This window comes from Choloepus didactylus, chromosome 21, assembly GCF_015220235.1.
Source record: "Choloepus didactylus isolate mChoDid1 chromosome 21, mChoDid1.pri, whole genome shotgun sequence".
NCBI lineage: Eukaryota > Metazoa > Chordata > Mammalia > Pilosa > Megalonychidae > Choloepus > Choloepus didactylus.
The window spans coordinates 31249947-31266843 of NC_051327.1; the positions used below are offsets into that span (position 1 = coordinate 31249947).

The following is a 16897-nucleotide window of genomic DNA, read 5'->3' on the forward strand; positions in this document are numbered from 1 at the left end:
AGCTGCTCCCTGTTGGTCCCACTTTCCCCCAGGCCCCTCCCTGGGGCCCTCTGGGGAGCCCCGCCGTCCTGTGATGTGGCTGGGCTGGGGCCACTCCGGGCTTTGGGGGTAGGGACTGGGCGGCTCGTTATGGGGGCCCCAGCTCCAGTCCCCTGCTCCCCACCGGAGGGAGAGTTGGGGTCACGGTGACTCCGTTGTCTCCATCTGCTTGTCCCCTGGGCCCAGCACTGGCCCAGTCCAGAGTAGGGACGCTTCCGATGTGTCTGTCCGGCCAGGGTCACAGCTTGACTGCTAGTGGGAGGCATCTGGGGCGTTGCGTGGAGCAGAGAGGTGCAGTATCAGGGCGGCTTCAGCTGAAGCGTGACTCCATCTGGCTGGTGAAAATTAAGAAAAGGAATTTATAGGCATAGACTCTGAAAACGGTGGATGGCTCGGGGTTTCCTGCAGGGGCTCAGGCGAGGCTGTGAGGATGGGCCCTCCCCGTCCTCGGCTCTGTTGTCCGTGGAGCTGGCTTCGCTCTCAGCCTGGCTCTGGGCACCAGGGTGCGAGCCTGCAGGCCAGCGGGAGCCACGGGCCGGCCCGGAGTGCCCAGCTCAGGCCGTCCTGGGCTGTGTGCCCTCCTTCCGTGACCCCTCCTTGGGGGCAGGGCCAGATGTGGGTCATTTGCTCACCAGGCCACAGGGACCCAGTGGGGCGGTTCCTGAAGGAAACCTGGTACCCACGAAGTGGGCGCTTGGATGCCGCGCAGTGAAGCCACCGCCGACTACGTTTTCCGTAGGATTTGGACAGGTTGGGGTAGGAGGCCCTGGCTGGGTTGAGACTGATAAGAGCAGAGTCGTGAGGACGGAAGCCAGGGGGTGTCCCGGGCAGAACCCAGCGGCTCTCCTCAGAAACTGGGAGGAGACAGGCAGGAGAGGCGGGGGGCAGCCTGGGGCCACGGGCGAGGCCACCCTCCCGCTGAGGGCCCTGGGTGAGTGACTTTCTGAGCCTTGGTGCCCCACCTGAAAAGTGGAGACAGCAACTGTCCCACCCTCCCAGGGTGCCCGTGAGGGGCCCCCAAAACCAGGCGAGTAAAGTTCCTAGCACGGGGCACCTCTCGTCGGCCCTCCGGGCCAGCCGGAGAGAAGAGCAGTCCCCTGCAGGGAGAACAGACGCACAAGTGTCTCGAGACCAGTTTTGTTTTTAGTTCAGCGTCAGCCAAACAGAGCTACAGATTGGCACTGAGCAGGCACTTCAGTGCGCAAATGAGAAAAAAATTGCAAATTGCTCAGCGCTTCTTCTTAGCAAGTCGCCTGCGTCAGTGCTTGAAGGCCTGGGTGCTGGGATCACATCCTGAACCGGCTGAGCTGAGCATGGGGGTGGCGTGGCCCCTACTTCCCAAACCCCTACTTTTGCCATCTGACTGTCGCTGAAATGAGCAGCTGCCAGCAGGCCAACTCCCCTTCCTAGGCTTAATCATAGACTCAGAAAGGGCACTGGCTGAGCATCACCTTCAGCTCTGTCGTCGCAGGGGAACTTTGGGAAGGGCGGCAGCAAGCTCACTCTCTGCGCGTGTGTCTCGGGATGGGGAGGGAAAGCAGAGGCCTGCAGAGGGCCCTTGTCCCCGAGGAGGAGGGCAGCGGGGGAGGAACTGGGGCTGGGGGCCTCCTGAGGGCTCGGGAGCCCACCCGCAGGGTTCTGCAGAGCAAGGGAGGAGGACACGGCCCAGCCCTCCCTCTGGCACGTGCAGGTGCCCCTGGCATGGCCTTTCTGCCCTGAGAGTGCGAGGATCGTGCGTTGAGTGTGGGCATGCCACCCTCCCCCTGGGCGTGCAGCCTCCTGCGGGGCACTAGGTGGTCAGGTGGGCACACCAGCCTTCCAGCACTCGCCACCCAGCAGAGCCCTCCCCACTGAACAGGCAGCGCCCCGTCCAGAAGTTTTCCCTGCTCCCCTTTGCCTAGAGACGTGGTCCTCCTAATTGCTGGTGTGGCTCGAGTGCTCTCCCGATCGCTGCTGGCATGGCTTTTATCCCCTTAATGCAGATGAGGAAACTGAGGCACGGTTGTAGTGGCATACGGTGAGCAGGCAGGAGCCAGACTCACGCCCTCTGAGTCTCTGCCCAGTGCCCAGGCCCTCCTGCTCCCTCCACGGCACTCCCTGTCCATGGGCTTGTGGCACACGGCCTGACCCGTGACCCCAGCTCCTGCAACAACGCAGAGGTCATGCCTTTTGGCACTTGGGTTTAAGGGTTTCCGGTTTGTTCAGCCAAAGGCTGCTTTCCTGCAACTTTAAGCCTGGAAGGGATATCTGGGAGCAGATCTCTTGGCTTCCAAATGAGGGCACGTGAGGCCCTGCTTTCGAGCAGACTGGAGTCTGCCGGGTGGAGCTGGCACAGCGGGCTGCCTGGACGGCTGTGGGTCCTGGTGACCTTCCACAGAAACAAGGGCAGTTGCTTGCCATGTGCTGCCGGGCGAGGAGAACAAGTGTCCTGCGGGTGGGTGGCAGTGTGGGCTGTGCCACTACTGATCTTTCCCATGTGTGCGTGTGTGCGTGTGCCCGCGTGAGCCTCTCGGAGCTCACAGGTGTCTATTTCTTGTTCGTGTGATGTTTCTCTGGGCTCCCTCCTCTCTGCTTATTCTTTGTTGTCCCTCTTGGCTCTTATCTCGTCATTTATATTTTCGGTAGTGAATTCCCTGTGTTGACAAATCTTAGGGCAAAACATTCCCTTCTGTTCCCTGATTAACAGTAATAGCTCAGCCTCGTGGGAGGACTTGATTTACACTATGTCATTGAAACCCATGACATTGGCGTGATGATCATCCGTTTTACAGAGTGGGAAACCGAGGCTCAGGGAGGCAGAGTGGCTTGGAGTGGAAGTGGGGACAGTGCAGGGGGTGGTTTGTCCGAGCCCTGCGTCCCCTGCCCACTTCCCTGATGGCATGTCCGGAGGCAGCTGGTCCCAGGTGGGGCCTGCTTCCTGCTCAGCTGTCCGACTCGGGAAGGAACTCAGACCTGGGCTTTGCAGAAGGTGCATTTTCGGATTCGAGTGGCTTTTGAGGTTTCTAGAGCTCTGTGTTTGTGGGGCTCAGGATTCTGGTTCTTCAGGCAGGAGCAGCTCAACCATGACGCCCCTCGAGTGTGGGTCTACAGACTACCCGCACCCTCTCCTTTCTCCCCCGCAGATGACTTTGGCTCCGCACGGGGGGCCTTCCTGGGCTGAGGGCAGCAGCCTTGTGCTCTGCCCCCTGTCCCGCCCGGGGGGCCTGCGGCTGCGCCCCACCCCTGCAGGCCCCCGGGAGCTCCTGACCTGGGCCTGGGGTCCCTGGGGCTGCGCCGTCCCTTCTCTTCCGTGTTTCATCCATTCTCTCCTTATTTACTTACTCTTTTGCCTTTAAACCCAATCATCAAACCAGAGAATCATGTTAACTCATACAGCAGAGATCCATCCAATCTGTGGGCTCTGGAATGTTGGGAACCCGCCAGAACGGATGTGACCGTATGCTCGACATGTTAATTGCAAAGAAACCTGCAGATTCAGAGACACTTAAAGGATGTATTAGGAGAATGGAGGAGAGCAGAGCGAACTTATAATGTTAAAGGATCATTCCTTTTTTAAAAAAATTTTTTGATAGCTTTGCTGAGATAGAGTTCACATGCCGTACAATCTGCCCATTTAGAGTGCACAATTCAGTGGTTTTTATCACACCCACAGAGTGGTGCAGCCTTCAGCGGTTCTTTCAGTAAATCTCTGTTGAGAAATCAGTGCTGGTTCTTAGGGTGAAAGCCACGCCTCGTGCCCTCTGTGCCGCTGCTGCGGGCCTGTGCGCCTGGGGTCAGCAGGGGCCACCCTCCTGGGGCTCCCCGCTAGCCGGGGGTCCGAGGCTGCCCTCCTCTCTCAGCGCTGTGGTCCCTCATAAGTGACCGCAGAGTGGGGGGCTTCCGTGTCGGGGGCTTCCAGGGAAGGCTTTCCTGGGATCCAGAGTAGGAGTTGGCAGGAGAGGGCGCTGGGAGCATCCTGGGGTGAGGGGAGTGCGGGGTGCAGGGGCAGGTGGGGACGGGGGAGCAGGCCACGTTTGAGCAGTGGCAGGGGCCTGGCCGGCTGGAGGGCGAGTGGGGTGGGGTGAAGTCGAGCCGCAGGCCCAGAGCCCACCGGGCAGGGCTTTGTGGGCTGGGCTGGGGGCCCTTCTCCTGTGAAGGGGCGCTGAGGGGTTTACGCCCAGAGGATGACAGAAAGGGAGGGGAGATTGCTCCCTGGGGTGGGACCGTTCACACATCCCCTTCCCTCCTCCCATCTCGCTGGGCGCCGAGTGGGTGCCCCTTCCCTCACCGCTCCCCTCGCGGCCACCAGCTTTTCTCTGTGTGTCCCTGACCGTGTTTGCTTCCTGTTCTCCCTCAGCTGAACTTCGACCTGGACCGGGGCGTGTTCCCCGTGGTCATCCAGGCCGTCGTGGACGAAGGAGACGGTGAGCTTGGCACCTTTTCTTCTCCCCTCTCCCTCTCCCGGGGGAGAAGCCAGCGGTGATGAATTTATTCCAGACGTAGATGAAGGAGCCCAGCTCAGCCCAGTTAGCAGTGTGGGGTCGTGGGTGACAGGCACGGAACCTTCCATCTCTTCTCGGAGACACTGCTGCACCCAGAGCCCACTCAGCACCGTCCCCTCCCCGGGGGGCTCTCCAGCCCCGCCTCTGACCCAGGAATCTGCAGCTTATTTACAGGGGCTAGCTCTGCCCTAGAGAGGGGGCTGCTGCTGCTTGTGCCTACAGAATCGCGTCTCAGGGCACACCCCTGGGAGGGGACAGGGACGGTGAGCAGAGAAAGGCAGGGCCAGTGGCTCCGCCTCCTCCTGGGCTGCTGCTCCCCGGTTGGCTGCTCCGGCCACACCCACCTCTCAGCCCGGCCTTTCCTCCTCCTGCCGTTCTCACCTATGTCTCCCCAGCTACTGCTGGGGTCTGGGGGTCCTCGGAGGCAGTGGACTCCCCAGGCTTAGGGCGAGGACCCTGGGTTCGCTGCACATCTGGGCCTGCTGGGCCCAGTCCTGGCCGTGGATGCACGAGCAGGATCTGCCAAAACGTCCCTCTATGTGCAGAGCGGAGCAGCAGATGCAGGACCAGCCCTGGGCAGCTTGGAGGATGGGGGAGTTGGGGGCCCCCCACAGAGGAAGACATGAGAGAGAGGCAGTGAACAGGCCTGAGAGTGCCCAAGCCCGCGGCTGGCAGGCTGGAGGGGGTGGGGGCAGGGGTGGAAGGGGGCAGGCGGGCGCGGCTGGCTCTGACTCTCCCCCTCTCCCAGCAGTTGTGGAAGTGACTGGCCATGCCCACGTGCTCTTGGCAGCCTTTGAAAAGGTGAGTGCCGTCCAGCCACCCCTGGTCCCCCAGACGTAGAGCTGCTGGTAGAGGGGCTGCCTCTGAGTCTGATCCTGGGGGTCAGGGCATAGGCTTCCTGCCAGAGGCCCAAGGCAGGGCGGGAGGCCCACGTGTCCTGGGCTCCTGGGAGGTCGGCCTTCCTGAGCGGGGCCTGGCAGCTGAGTGTTACCATCAGAGGCTCTGCAGGGGCCTTGAGGGGTGTGGTGAGGGAGGATTTCTAGATTAAGGCCTTTGCTTTAGAACTCTCTAGAACCTGCTGATACGGGGACTGGGATACCCACATGGAGAACCCCCAGCCAGACAACACTTTGTCTCATGTTGGGGCCGTGCCCCCTCCCCACCGGGCACAGAGTCTCCTGCGTCGGCGGCACCCCTCACGGCTCCTCCTCGCACCTGCCCTGTCCTTCCCGAGCCTCTCGGGCGAGTGCTTATGGGCTGACTGGGTGGACGTCCACAAGGGCAGAACCTCAGAGCCGGGCACAGTGCCCAGCACTCAGTACCAGCTCTGAAAACGGAGTGGGGACGAGGGTCCGCCGCCCCAGGCCCGCCCTCCATCCTGTGCAGGAGGCACCCAGGCTTGCCTTGAGAACCCCGGGGGGCAGGGGTGTCCCACGCAGGAAAGGGGCCATTGTGTGGAAAGACTCGCTTAACTGCCACCTTTGTCATTGTGTGTGTTTAAAATGCAGCAGTTTGCCCCTTATCCCCACCCAGATCTGCAGTGCCCCAGCTCCTCCGTCCGTGTCCTGGGGCATGCATAGGGACAGGATTTGGCTTTGGCATTGAGGACTGTCACCTCCCAGGTCTCCGTGTCAGGGGACTGTGGATTCTAGGGTTAGGGATGGTTAGACTTGGCCACTGCTGTTCCTGGGCAGTGAACGTGTGCCCAGCTGTGTCAGGACGGGGTCTCTGCTCACTCTGCCCCTTGCCCAAGAGTAGCGGGGTGTGGCCTGTTTGGAAATGCTGCAGTCCTCACCCATGACATTTGTCAGCACTTCACAGCTGTTGGGTGTTTGCAGCACCAGCCTGAGGCCCTGGTGGACAGGGCCCTCTGCCTCACGCAGGGAAACAAGGTCCTGTGGATTGGAGGTGGCCCTGGCAGCATGGAGCCCGGGGCTCTGCCTGCTTGTTCCGGGCTCAGTCCCCCCCGGGTGTCCTTGCTTGGCCCTGGGCCTGCGTCTGCAGCACTCAGGAGCTTGAAGCGCAGAGTCCGGGCTCCTTCCTGGCATCTGGGTCTTTCTACAGCGTCCCAGGGAAGTCAGAGCAGCTGACCCAAGGCCACCTGTCGCTCTTCCCCTGGGGGGGCTGGGTCTGAGTCCTCTCTGGCCGCCCACCCCGTGGCTCCTAAGGGCAGGTTGGTGGTCTGGGACCGGGTTGCAGACCACGGTGGCGCTGGGGACCCTGGTGGAGACTGGCCCTCTCCTCCCTCAGAACTCGCCTGCAGCCCGCTGGGCTCGGTCTCACAGGAAGAAGTGGAGACTGTGTATGTCTGCCTTCTCTGGCGAGGCAGACGGCCGTCTCTGACAGACATTCCATTCTGTGCTTCCAGTTTAGAGCCCAGTGAGAAACTGCTTCATTTTGGAGTCTGACACGCTGGAAATTTCCTTTAGAACCCACCGGCCATCCTGGGAAGCCCTGTGTGCTGGTCTTGGTTGACTCAGAAGGGATGATGGGTGGTGTCACGAGGTTGTGGCTCTAGCACCCTTAAGTAACCTGTTGACCTCTGAGGAGGGCCTCTCCTTGGGTCCTGCTGAGCGTGGCGTGCTCTGTATTGATTTGCTCTCGTAGTTCCTAGAGCTTTGAGCTTTTCCCTGTGGGTCCTGGTGCTGTCTTCCCAGCTAAGCCAAGCCCCTCGAGGGCAAGCTCTGGCTTGTCTTAGTCTTTGCCGCCCAGGTGCTCGTCCTTGATGCTGGGGTCCGTCATCGCAACCTGGTCATGTGCTCGTCAATCTGACTGTGCTTGAGAAGTACCCAGTTTCGTGGGTCGGGACTAGCCCTGGACTCTGCATTTTAGAACATGCTCCAGGTAGAGCTAGGTCTGGGGGTCCTGCCTCGAGAAACCCGGCCTGGGTCTTTAGTCTTCATGGGGCACCTCCTTGTTCTAGCCAGGGGTGGCAGGGCCTTTCGGCCGGCTGAGCGGGGAGCAGCCAAAGCCCCAGCCCGCCCAGTGACCTCCCACTTCTCTCTCCCTTGCAGCACATGGACGGCAGCTTCTCAGTGAAACCCTTAAAGCAGAAGCAGATCGTAAGTTGTCTGAATGCTGTGACTCCTTTTGATTCATTTCAAAGAAACGTACACACAGAGTCCGCTGTCCCTGTGCGTTGCCCTTCCCGGGCACCATGGCTGCTGCTGGAGGGGCGAGGCGGTGGCCAAGCCCCGGGGCCTCTGGGATGGGGTCTCAGTGGGTCCTGTGAGCTGGCATGTCCCAGCAGAGACTGTCACAGGACCCTGGCCTGGCCTCGAGCGTACAGTGACTAGTTCTTGAATGTATGGAGGAAGGAAGGAAATAGGAAATGGGAAGACTGCAGTTTCCTCTCTTCCTTACAAATTGCTGAAAATACCTCAGGTTTTGCCAAAGACGTGGGTTGACTCAGTATTTGAGAGGAAGGATGGAATATGCTGGAACAAATAGGGGCCCTAGACCAGCCCCCGGCCCAGAGCCCCACTTCCCCTTTGGGAGCTCCGTGGCCCTGCACGGGAGGGGCAGGAAGAGCTGCTCCTGGAGCCCTCCCACTCACGGACTTGGGGATCTAGAGGACAGGGCCCCCGAAACAGAGCCTGTCCGATTTTGATTGTGGGGCTGATGTTAACAATAAGCCACTTCCCACGTGTGCTCAGGTGCCCAAGCCCATGACAGTGTGTGTTAGGATTCCCAAAGCAGGGAGAGGGAGCCAAGGCACAGCCACTGCGAGGGCAGGAGACCCCGGGGTGAGCAAGGCCACGTCGAGCATGGCCGGTGAGGGGCCTTCGGGCAGGATGCCACATGTGAAAGCAGGTTTGGTGTCTGAACCAGAAGTGTCTCCGTGTCTTGTGGAAGGAGACTCTAGAATGTGGCAGCAGCCACTTAGGCTGCCACCGGCTGCCTGGAAGGCCTCAGCTTCAGGTGTCAGCTCCAGTTGCTCTTGAGGGGGCTGGTGACAGGTGGGGCCAAAGGGGTTCTTTCTGAGGGGGTGTTGTGTGTGCTTGCCGGGCCTGTACAGGACATTGCCCCAGGCCCTCTGGGGTGGGCAGAGCCCTGGACTGCCAGTCGGGCTGGCAGCAGGTTCTTCCTGAGCCTCTCCTGACTGCGGCCCCACCCCGGTCAGTGGGGCTGATGTGCCCCGAGGGCCCACCAGGGTCCCAGCTGCACCTGCCCTGGGTCCCAGGTGGGCGCTGAGTGGGCGGGGCTGGGAAGTACCCAGTGGTTCTCTGCCCTCCAGGTGGACCGGGTCAGCTACCTGCTGCAGGAGATCTATGGCATCGAGAACAAGAACAACCAGGACACGAAGGTAGGTCCCAGGCCCACCGGTGGGAACGTCTGCCCGGCCCCACGCTGGCCACATTCCAGGGTGGACAAGTTGCCCCTGCCGGCCTCACCTGGAGCTCCTGGGCCACTTCCAAAAGCCATCTTTTTCCTCCCTACTTTTTTTCCTTAAGCTAATAGAGTTTGTAGAACGTTTTGTCCTTTTTTCAGTAAATCCACTGACTCGTTAAGCAGATGCCCATCCCCAGGTGGCCTCAGTCAGGTCAGCGAGGGTGGCCTGGGACCCAACACCACTCGGGCGGCTCCAGGCCGAGCTGCAAGGCCTTTGCCTCATTTCTCTTGGACTCGGCTGCTCCTGCCAGCCGCCCACCGCCCACCCCGCAGGGCCTGAGCGCAGTTACCTGGTGGGGCCACACAGAGTGCAGGTGTTCCAGCCATGGTCCAGCATGGCCACAGAGCTGCGGAGAGAAAACTTGAAACATGGTTGCCTTTTTAATGGTTTGTAATTAAAGACACCCTGGCAAGAATGAAACTGCCGCCTGTTTCTTAGAATCTCTCCAGAAGCCTCACACCCTCAGCTTTGCTCTGACTCCTGGATCCGGGACAGCTGGAACAGACCAGAAGCTGCCCGGGGGGCACTGCAGTTTGGCCAGGCCAGAGCCTTTCAGGAATTAGCCCCAGACAAAGTGCTCTCTGCCCGTTTCAGACGGTTTAGAGCAGGTGCCGGCAGGCTTTTTCTGCGATGACCTTTTCAGCTTTGCAGGCAGCACGGTCTTGGGCGTCCCTGCTGAGGGCAGCCCAGGAAAGCATGACAGCAAAGGAGCATGCGTGCCGGTGTCCCAGTAAAACTACCTCAAAAACGGGTGGCGGGCCATAATTTGCAGACCCCTTTTTAAGCTGATATTTTCTTTTGATTCAGTTACTAATTTTAGTTTCCAGGAACTGCCACAATTCAGTGAAAGCATTTCAAGCAAATTGACCTTTTTTTTTTTTTAAACCAAATCTATGTTGCCCTCCGATCATCGTGAAAGCAAGTTCCTTAAGTTGCGGCTTTGCCACATGTTCTCGTTGGTTCTGAGAAACAGGCCTTAGTGCTCTGAGTTGGGGTGGGTGGGGGGTGACAGGTTCTCCTCTCTGACGTGGCTTCGTCTCAGGCTCTCAGGGCCTCAGCTACCCCTGGATGGACCCACCTTGCGGTGGCTCCTGGAAGGGACTTACCTTGTTGGGCCCACGGCCTGCCTGGTGGGCACCAGCCGTTCCCAGGAATGATGTGGCCGGCCTCACTGGTTCTCCCGCAGGCCTTCCTGTCGTGCCCCCAGCTGGCTCCGTGTCCCCAGCAGCCTCCCCAACCCTGAGGCCGGGCAGTGGTCAATGTGGGCCCAGGGTTGGGCCTCCTGCCACACATCCTGCCCGTGTTAGCGGAAGGGAGTGGGCCTGGGGTGGGTCCAGCGAGCGGGCGCCCACTCCCACATGGAGCCACAGCTTCAGGCACCGCTGGGCTTGAGTTGGTCAGAGTTCAGCTGCAGGAAGCCCGTCTAAAATTGGGGCCTGGTCCGGTTAGTCTGGGAGCTGCTACAGGCTTCTCTCCTGAAGACGTCTGTGGTCTTTATGAGGCTGCAGGCCTGAACCCTTTGGGACTGTCCTACCAGTGCCGCTGGCAGTGGGAAGCGTCTGCAGGACCCCGTCCTCAGTGCTCTGCACGTACCTGCCCAGTCCCGCAGGCGCCCGGCCCATTCTACAGAGGGAAAGACTGAGGCTCAGACTGTGCATGGTCACCATGTCACCCAGAAAGCCAGTCAGGGCTGGGGTTGGTTCTCCAGACTTGTCTCACCCCGGAGCCCATGTCCCCACCCCCTCTGCTGTGGGTACCTCATGGGCTAGGGGGCCCCGCTCCAGGCAGCATGACACCCTCGTCCTGGGCCTCAGGCCTCTCTGCCTGCCCCGGCTGACCCCCGCCCCTGTCCCGCAGCCCTTGGACGATGAGAACGGCGACAACAGCAGCGAGTGCGTGGTGTGCCTGTCGGACCTGCGCGACACACTCATCCTGCCCTGCCGCCACCTGTGCCTCTGCAATTCCTGCGCCGACACGCTGCGCTACCAAGCCAACAATTGCCCCATCTGCCGGCTGCGTGAGTGCCCGCCGCCACCTCTCGGGGCAGCGCAGGTTGGGTGGAAGCTTCTGGAGAGCGGGGTGGGCCATCCATGGCAGGCCTAGGCCAGAGGGCGTCCCCAGAGCCATGGTTGGTTCCGTGTTGGCTAAGAAATCAAGTTTGTCAGCCCTTTGTCCAGTTCTTGGCCAACCAGATCATGTTAAGGATGCCAGTAGCTTGTGATACAGTTCAGTCTTCAAAATCCACCTCTGGGAAAATCAGGCTTTTCGGAAATAACAGCGATGGAAGAAAGCTCCCAGGGCAGATGTGATCCGTGAAATTTGAACTAAACAAAATGTGAGCAGTGAATCAGTCTTTATTTGAAGGGTTACCTGGAAGAGAAATTATTAGTTTACTCTTTAATGCAATTTTACTGAGATATATTCGCACACGATACAACCCATCCCAAGTATATGATCCATGGTTCACAGTATCATCACATAGTTGTGCATTCATCCCCACGGTCAATTTTAGAACCTTTTCATTACTCCAAAAAGAGAAAAAGGAAAGGAAACCCAAATCCTCCCATATCCCTTATCCCCTAGCATTGGTGTGGTATGTCTATTACTGTTGATGAAAGAATGTTGAGATATTACTGTTAACTGTAGTTCATGGTTGGCAGTAGGTACATTTTTTCCTATGTACTACTCTATTAATTCCTTGTAATAGTGACAAACATTTGTTCTAGTACATGGAGGAAATTTTTTATATTTGTATATAAAAAATTATATCACAGTCATCATTCACTACAAGATTCACTGTATTATACGTTCCCATGTTTTTATCTTCTAGTTTTCCATGACTCTAAATTTCCCCTATTAGTCTCATTCACACACCATTTAGCACTGTTAATTGTACTCACAATTAACATGCTACCATCACCTCTATCCATTTCCAAACATTTAAATTCAACCTGGTTAAAAATTTTGCACATATTAAGCAACCACTCCCCGTTCTCTAGCCTCATTCTATCTCCTGGTATCCTGTATTCTCAATTTTATGTCTATGAGTTTATATACTATAATTAGTTCATATTAGTGAGCTCATACAGTATTTGTCCTTTTGTATCTGCCTTATTTCACTCAACATAATGTCCTTAAGGTTCATCCATGTTTTCGCGTGCATCAGGACTTCATTCCTTCTTACTGCTGACTAATACTCCATCGTATATATATATACCACATTTTGTTTATCCATTCATCGGTTGATGGGCACTTGGGTTGTTTCCATCTTTTGGTGAATAATGCCGCTGTGAACATCGGTGTGCAGATGTCTCTTCACAGCATTGCTTTCGGTTCTACTGGGTATATAGCCAGTGGTGGGGTTGCAGGTCACATGGCTGTTCTATACTTAGCTCCCTGAGGAACCGCCAAACCATCTTCCACCACGCCTGCACCATTTTACATTCCCACCAGCAGTGGTTAAGTGTCCCTATTTCTCCACATCCTCTCTAACACTTGTGGTTTCCTGTTTGTTTAATAGCGGCCATTCTAGTAGGTGTGAGATGATGTCTCGTGGCCGTTTTGATTTGCATTTCCCTAATAGCTAGTGAAGCTGAGCATCTTTTCATGTGCTTTTTAGCCATTTGTATTTCCTTTTTGGAAAAATGTCTGTTCATGTTTTTTGCCCATTTTTAAATTGGGTTGATTGTCTTTTGTTGTTGTTGAGTTGTAGGATTTCTTTATATATTCTAGGTATCAAACCCTTATCAGATATGTGATTTCCAAATGTTTTCTCCCAATGAGTGGACTGCCTTTTCTCCCTTTTGACAAAGTCCTTTGAAGCACAGAAGTATTCAATTTTAAGGCGGTCCCATGTATCTATTTTTTCTTTTGTCGCTTGTGCTTTGGATGTAACGCCTAAAAAACTACCACTAGATTGTGAAGATGCTTTCCTACATTTTCTTCTAGGAGCTTTATGATACTGGCTCTCATATTTAGGTCTTTGATCGATTTTGAATTAATTTTTGTATAGGGTGTAAGATAGGGGTCCTCTTTCACTCTTTTGGATATGGATATCCAGTTCTCACAGCACCATTTATTGAAGAGACTGTTCTGTCCCAATTGAGTGCACTTGAGAGCTTGGTCAAAAATCAGTCAACTGTAGATCTGAGGGTCTGTTTCTGAATTCTCAATTCAAATCCATTGATCAATATGCCTATCTTTATGCCAGTAGCTTGCTGTTTTGACCACTGTGGCCCTGTAATACGCTTTAAAGTCAGGAAGCATGGGTCCTTCTACTTCATTCTTTTTTCAAGATGTTTTTGGCTATGCAAGGCCCCTGACCCTTCCAAATAAATTGGATGATTCGCTTTTCCATTTCTGCAGAGTAGTCTTTTGGAATTTTGATTGGTATTGCATTGAACCCGTAGATCAATTTGGATAGAATTGACATCTTAATGACATTTAGCCTTCCAAACTCCATTTATTTAAGTCTTCTTTAATTTCTTTTAGGAATGTTTTATAGTTGTCACATACAGGTCCTTTACATCCCTGGTTATGTTTATTTCTAGATATTTGATTCTTTTAGTTGCTATTGTAAATGGAATTTTCTTCTTGATTTCCTCCCCAGATGGCTCATTACTAGAGCATAGAAACACTACTGATTTTTGTGTGTTGATCTTGTATCCTGTCATTTTGCTCAACTTGTTTATTAGCTCAAGTTGAGTAGCTTTGTCGTAGTTTTTGGGGACTTTCTAAATATGGGATCATGCCTGGAATAGTGAAAGTTTTACTTCTTCCTTTCTGATTTGGATGCCTTTTATTTCTTTTTCTTGCCTAATTGCTGTAGCTAGAACTTGGAGCACAATGTTGAATAATAATGGTGACAGTGGGCATCCCTATCTTGTTCCTGATCCTGGAGGGAAAGCTTGAGTACGATGTTAGCTGTGTGTTTTCATATATGCCCTTTATCATGTTGAGGACATTTCATTCAATTCCTACCTTTAAAGGTGTTTTTATCAAGAAAGGATGCTGGATTTTGTCAAATGCCTTTTCTGCTTCAATCAAGATGATCATGTGGTTTTTCCCTTTTGATTAATTAATGTGGTGTATTACATTAATTGATTTTTTTGTGTGTTAAACCAACCTTTCATACCTGGAATAAAACCTACTTGGCCATGGTGTATGATTCTTTTAATGTGCTGTCGGATTCAATTTGCAGGTATTTTGTTGAGGCCTGTTGCATCTATATTCATTAGTGAGATTGGTCTGTAATTTTCTTTTCTTATAGTATCTTTATCAGGCTTTGGTATTAGGGTGACGTTGGCTTCATAAAATGAGTTAGGTCATGTTCCCTTCTCTTCAATTATTTGGAAGAGTTTGGGCAGGATTGGCATTAATTCTTCCTGGAATGATTAGGAGAATTCACCTGTGAAGCCGTTGTTTGGGCTTTTCTTTCTGGGAAGATTTTTGATGACTGACTGACTTTCTTTACTTATGATTGGTTTGTTGAGGTCTTCTGTTTCTTCTCGAGTCAGAGTAACTTGTTGATGTGTTTCTAGGAAACCATCCATTTTATCTACCTTTATTCTAGTTTGTTGGTGTACAGTTGTTCGTAGTTTCCTCTTCAGTCTTTTTTATTTTTGTGGGTTCCATGGTAATGTTTCCCTTCTTATTTCTCATTTTATTTATTTGCATCTTCTCTCTTTTTGACTTTATCAGTCTAGCTAAGGGTTTGTCAACTTTATTGATCTTCTCAAGGAACCAACCAACTTTTGGTTTTATTTATTCTCTATTATTTTTTTGTTCTCGTTTTCATTTTTTCCCATGCTAATCCTTGTTATATCTTTTCTTCTGCTTGCTTTGGGATTAGTTTGCTGTTCTTTCTCTAGTTTCTCCAGGTGTTCAGTTAGGTCTTGGATTTTTAACTCTTCCTTTTTAATATAGGCATTTAGGGCTATAAATTTCTTTTCAGCACTGCATTCACTGCATCCCATGAGTTTTTTTTTTTTTATGCATTTTTACTGAAGTATATTCACATACCATACAATCATCCAAAATGTGCAGTTGTTCACAGTATGATCATATAGTTGTGCATTCATCACCACAATTTTTGAACATTTCCATTGCTCAAAAAAACAAAAATTAAAATAAAAGTGAAAAAGAACACCCAAAACATCCCATACCCATCCTCCCCACTCTATTATTCATTTACTTTTTGTCTCTATCTTTCTACTCATTTGTCCATACACTGGGTAAAGTGAGCCATAAGGTTTTCACAATCACACAGTCACACCGTATAAGCAGTATAGTTATATATCATCTTCAAGAATTAAGGATACTGGATTGCAGATCGACAGTTTCAGATATTTCCTTATAGCTATTCTAATAAACTAAAAAGGGATATTTATATAATGCATAAGAGTTACCTCCAGAGTGACCTCTCAACTCCATTTGAAATGTCTCAGCCACTGAAACTTAATTTTATTTCATTTCTCTTCCCCCTTTTGGTCCAGAAGGCTTTCTCAGTCCTATGATGCTGGGCCCAGGCTCATTCCCAGGAGTCATGTCCCACGTAGGGAGAAAGGCAGTGAATTTACCTGCCAAGTTGGCTTAGAGAGGCCACATCTGAGCAACAAAAGAGGTTCTCTGGGGGAGACTCTCAGGTACAATTATAAGTAGGCTTAGCCTCTCCTTTGCAGTAACAGGCTTCATAAGAGCAAGCCCCGAGATCGAGGGCTTGGCCTACTAAACTGGTAGTCCCCAATGCTTGTGAGAATATCAGGAATTCACAATGTAGGGAAGTTTAATATTTCCACATTTTTCCCTAGTCCCTCATGGGGGCTTTGTGGAAACTTTTTATTCTCTGTCCAAATTACTCTGGGATGTCTCGGGGCTTCACACTAACCTGTACCTACCAACCAGATCTCACCCCTTATTCATGGTTTCATGTAATTATGGTATTTGAGTAAACTGACCATACAAGTTAAATTATATAGTGTGCTAGAGAAAATATAGATTTTGCACCAAATATGTATCTCTTCCTTTGGTTTTAAAACATAATTAATATCCTCCTCTACCCTTTAGTCTTATCTACCCCAATCTCAACCAAGTCCATTTCATTCATATCTCCAATTGAAGTCTGATTTCCTTTTCAGCCTCTTTAACAGTTGCTGCATGGGGCAGTGCCGACACTCACAGCTGCTGAACTCTGGTTCCGAGTCCCAGGCGCTGCACAGACACGTGAAGCTCCAGGGATGACCAGGTCACACACAAACAGCTCAGGAATTCAGAATTCAGAAATAACTGCTACCGCTTGGGAATAGATGTAACTGCTGTAAGAGCTTACAATCTAGGAGCCTCTACAATAAGCTTTCCCCTGATAACCCATGCTCCCAGATTCAATTCTTAGAATTTGCACATTATTGTTAGTCCATATTAGTGAGGCACTATAAGGTTTATCTTTTCATTTCTGGCTTATTTCACTCCATCTACTGTCGTCACAGTCCAGTTCACCTAGTTGCATACCTCAACTTCATTACGTCTTGCTGCCGCTCAATATTCCATTGTGTGTATACACCACAGTTCAGCATTCGGTTTATCAGTCAGTGTACCCTTAGGCCATCTCCATCCATTGCAAATCATGAATCCTGCCGCCACAAACACCAATGTGCAAATGTCCACTTGTGTCCCCGTTCTCAGGTCCTCCAAGTATACAACCATTAACAGGGTTGCAGGACCATATGGCAACCCCATACTTAGCTTCCTGTGGAACCACCACACTGTCTTCCAGATGGGCTGCACCATTCTACTTCCCCACCAACAGAGAATAGGTACATCTCTTTCTCCACATTTTCTCCAGCACTTGTATCCCTCTGTTTATTTTTTAAACAATTCTATTCACATATATAGAATCCATCCTAAGTAAATAATCAATGATTCCTGGTATAATTACATAGTTTTGCATTTACCTCCACAGTCTGTATGAGGACATTTCCATTTCTTC

The 16897-nt window shown here is 52.9% G+C and overlaps 1 protein-coding gene across 1 annotated transcript in view; it reads left to right on the forward strand.

Annotated features, from left to right (window-relative positions):
- The window catches only part of MGRN1 (mahogunin ring finger 1), a 74611-nt gene that overhangs the window by 38537 nt on the left and 19177 nt on the right, over window positions 1-16897 (forward strand). Inside the window, 5 exon segments of the mRNA XM_037814109.1 lie at window positions 4376-4442; window positions 5272-5321; window positions 7535-7582; window positions 8758-8826; window positions 10771-10930. Coding sequence (XP_037670037.1) covers window positions 4376-4442; window positions 5272-5321; window positions 7535-7582; window positions 8758-8826; window positions 10771-10930 — 394 coding nt within the window.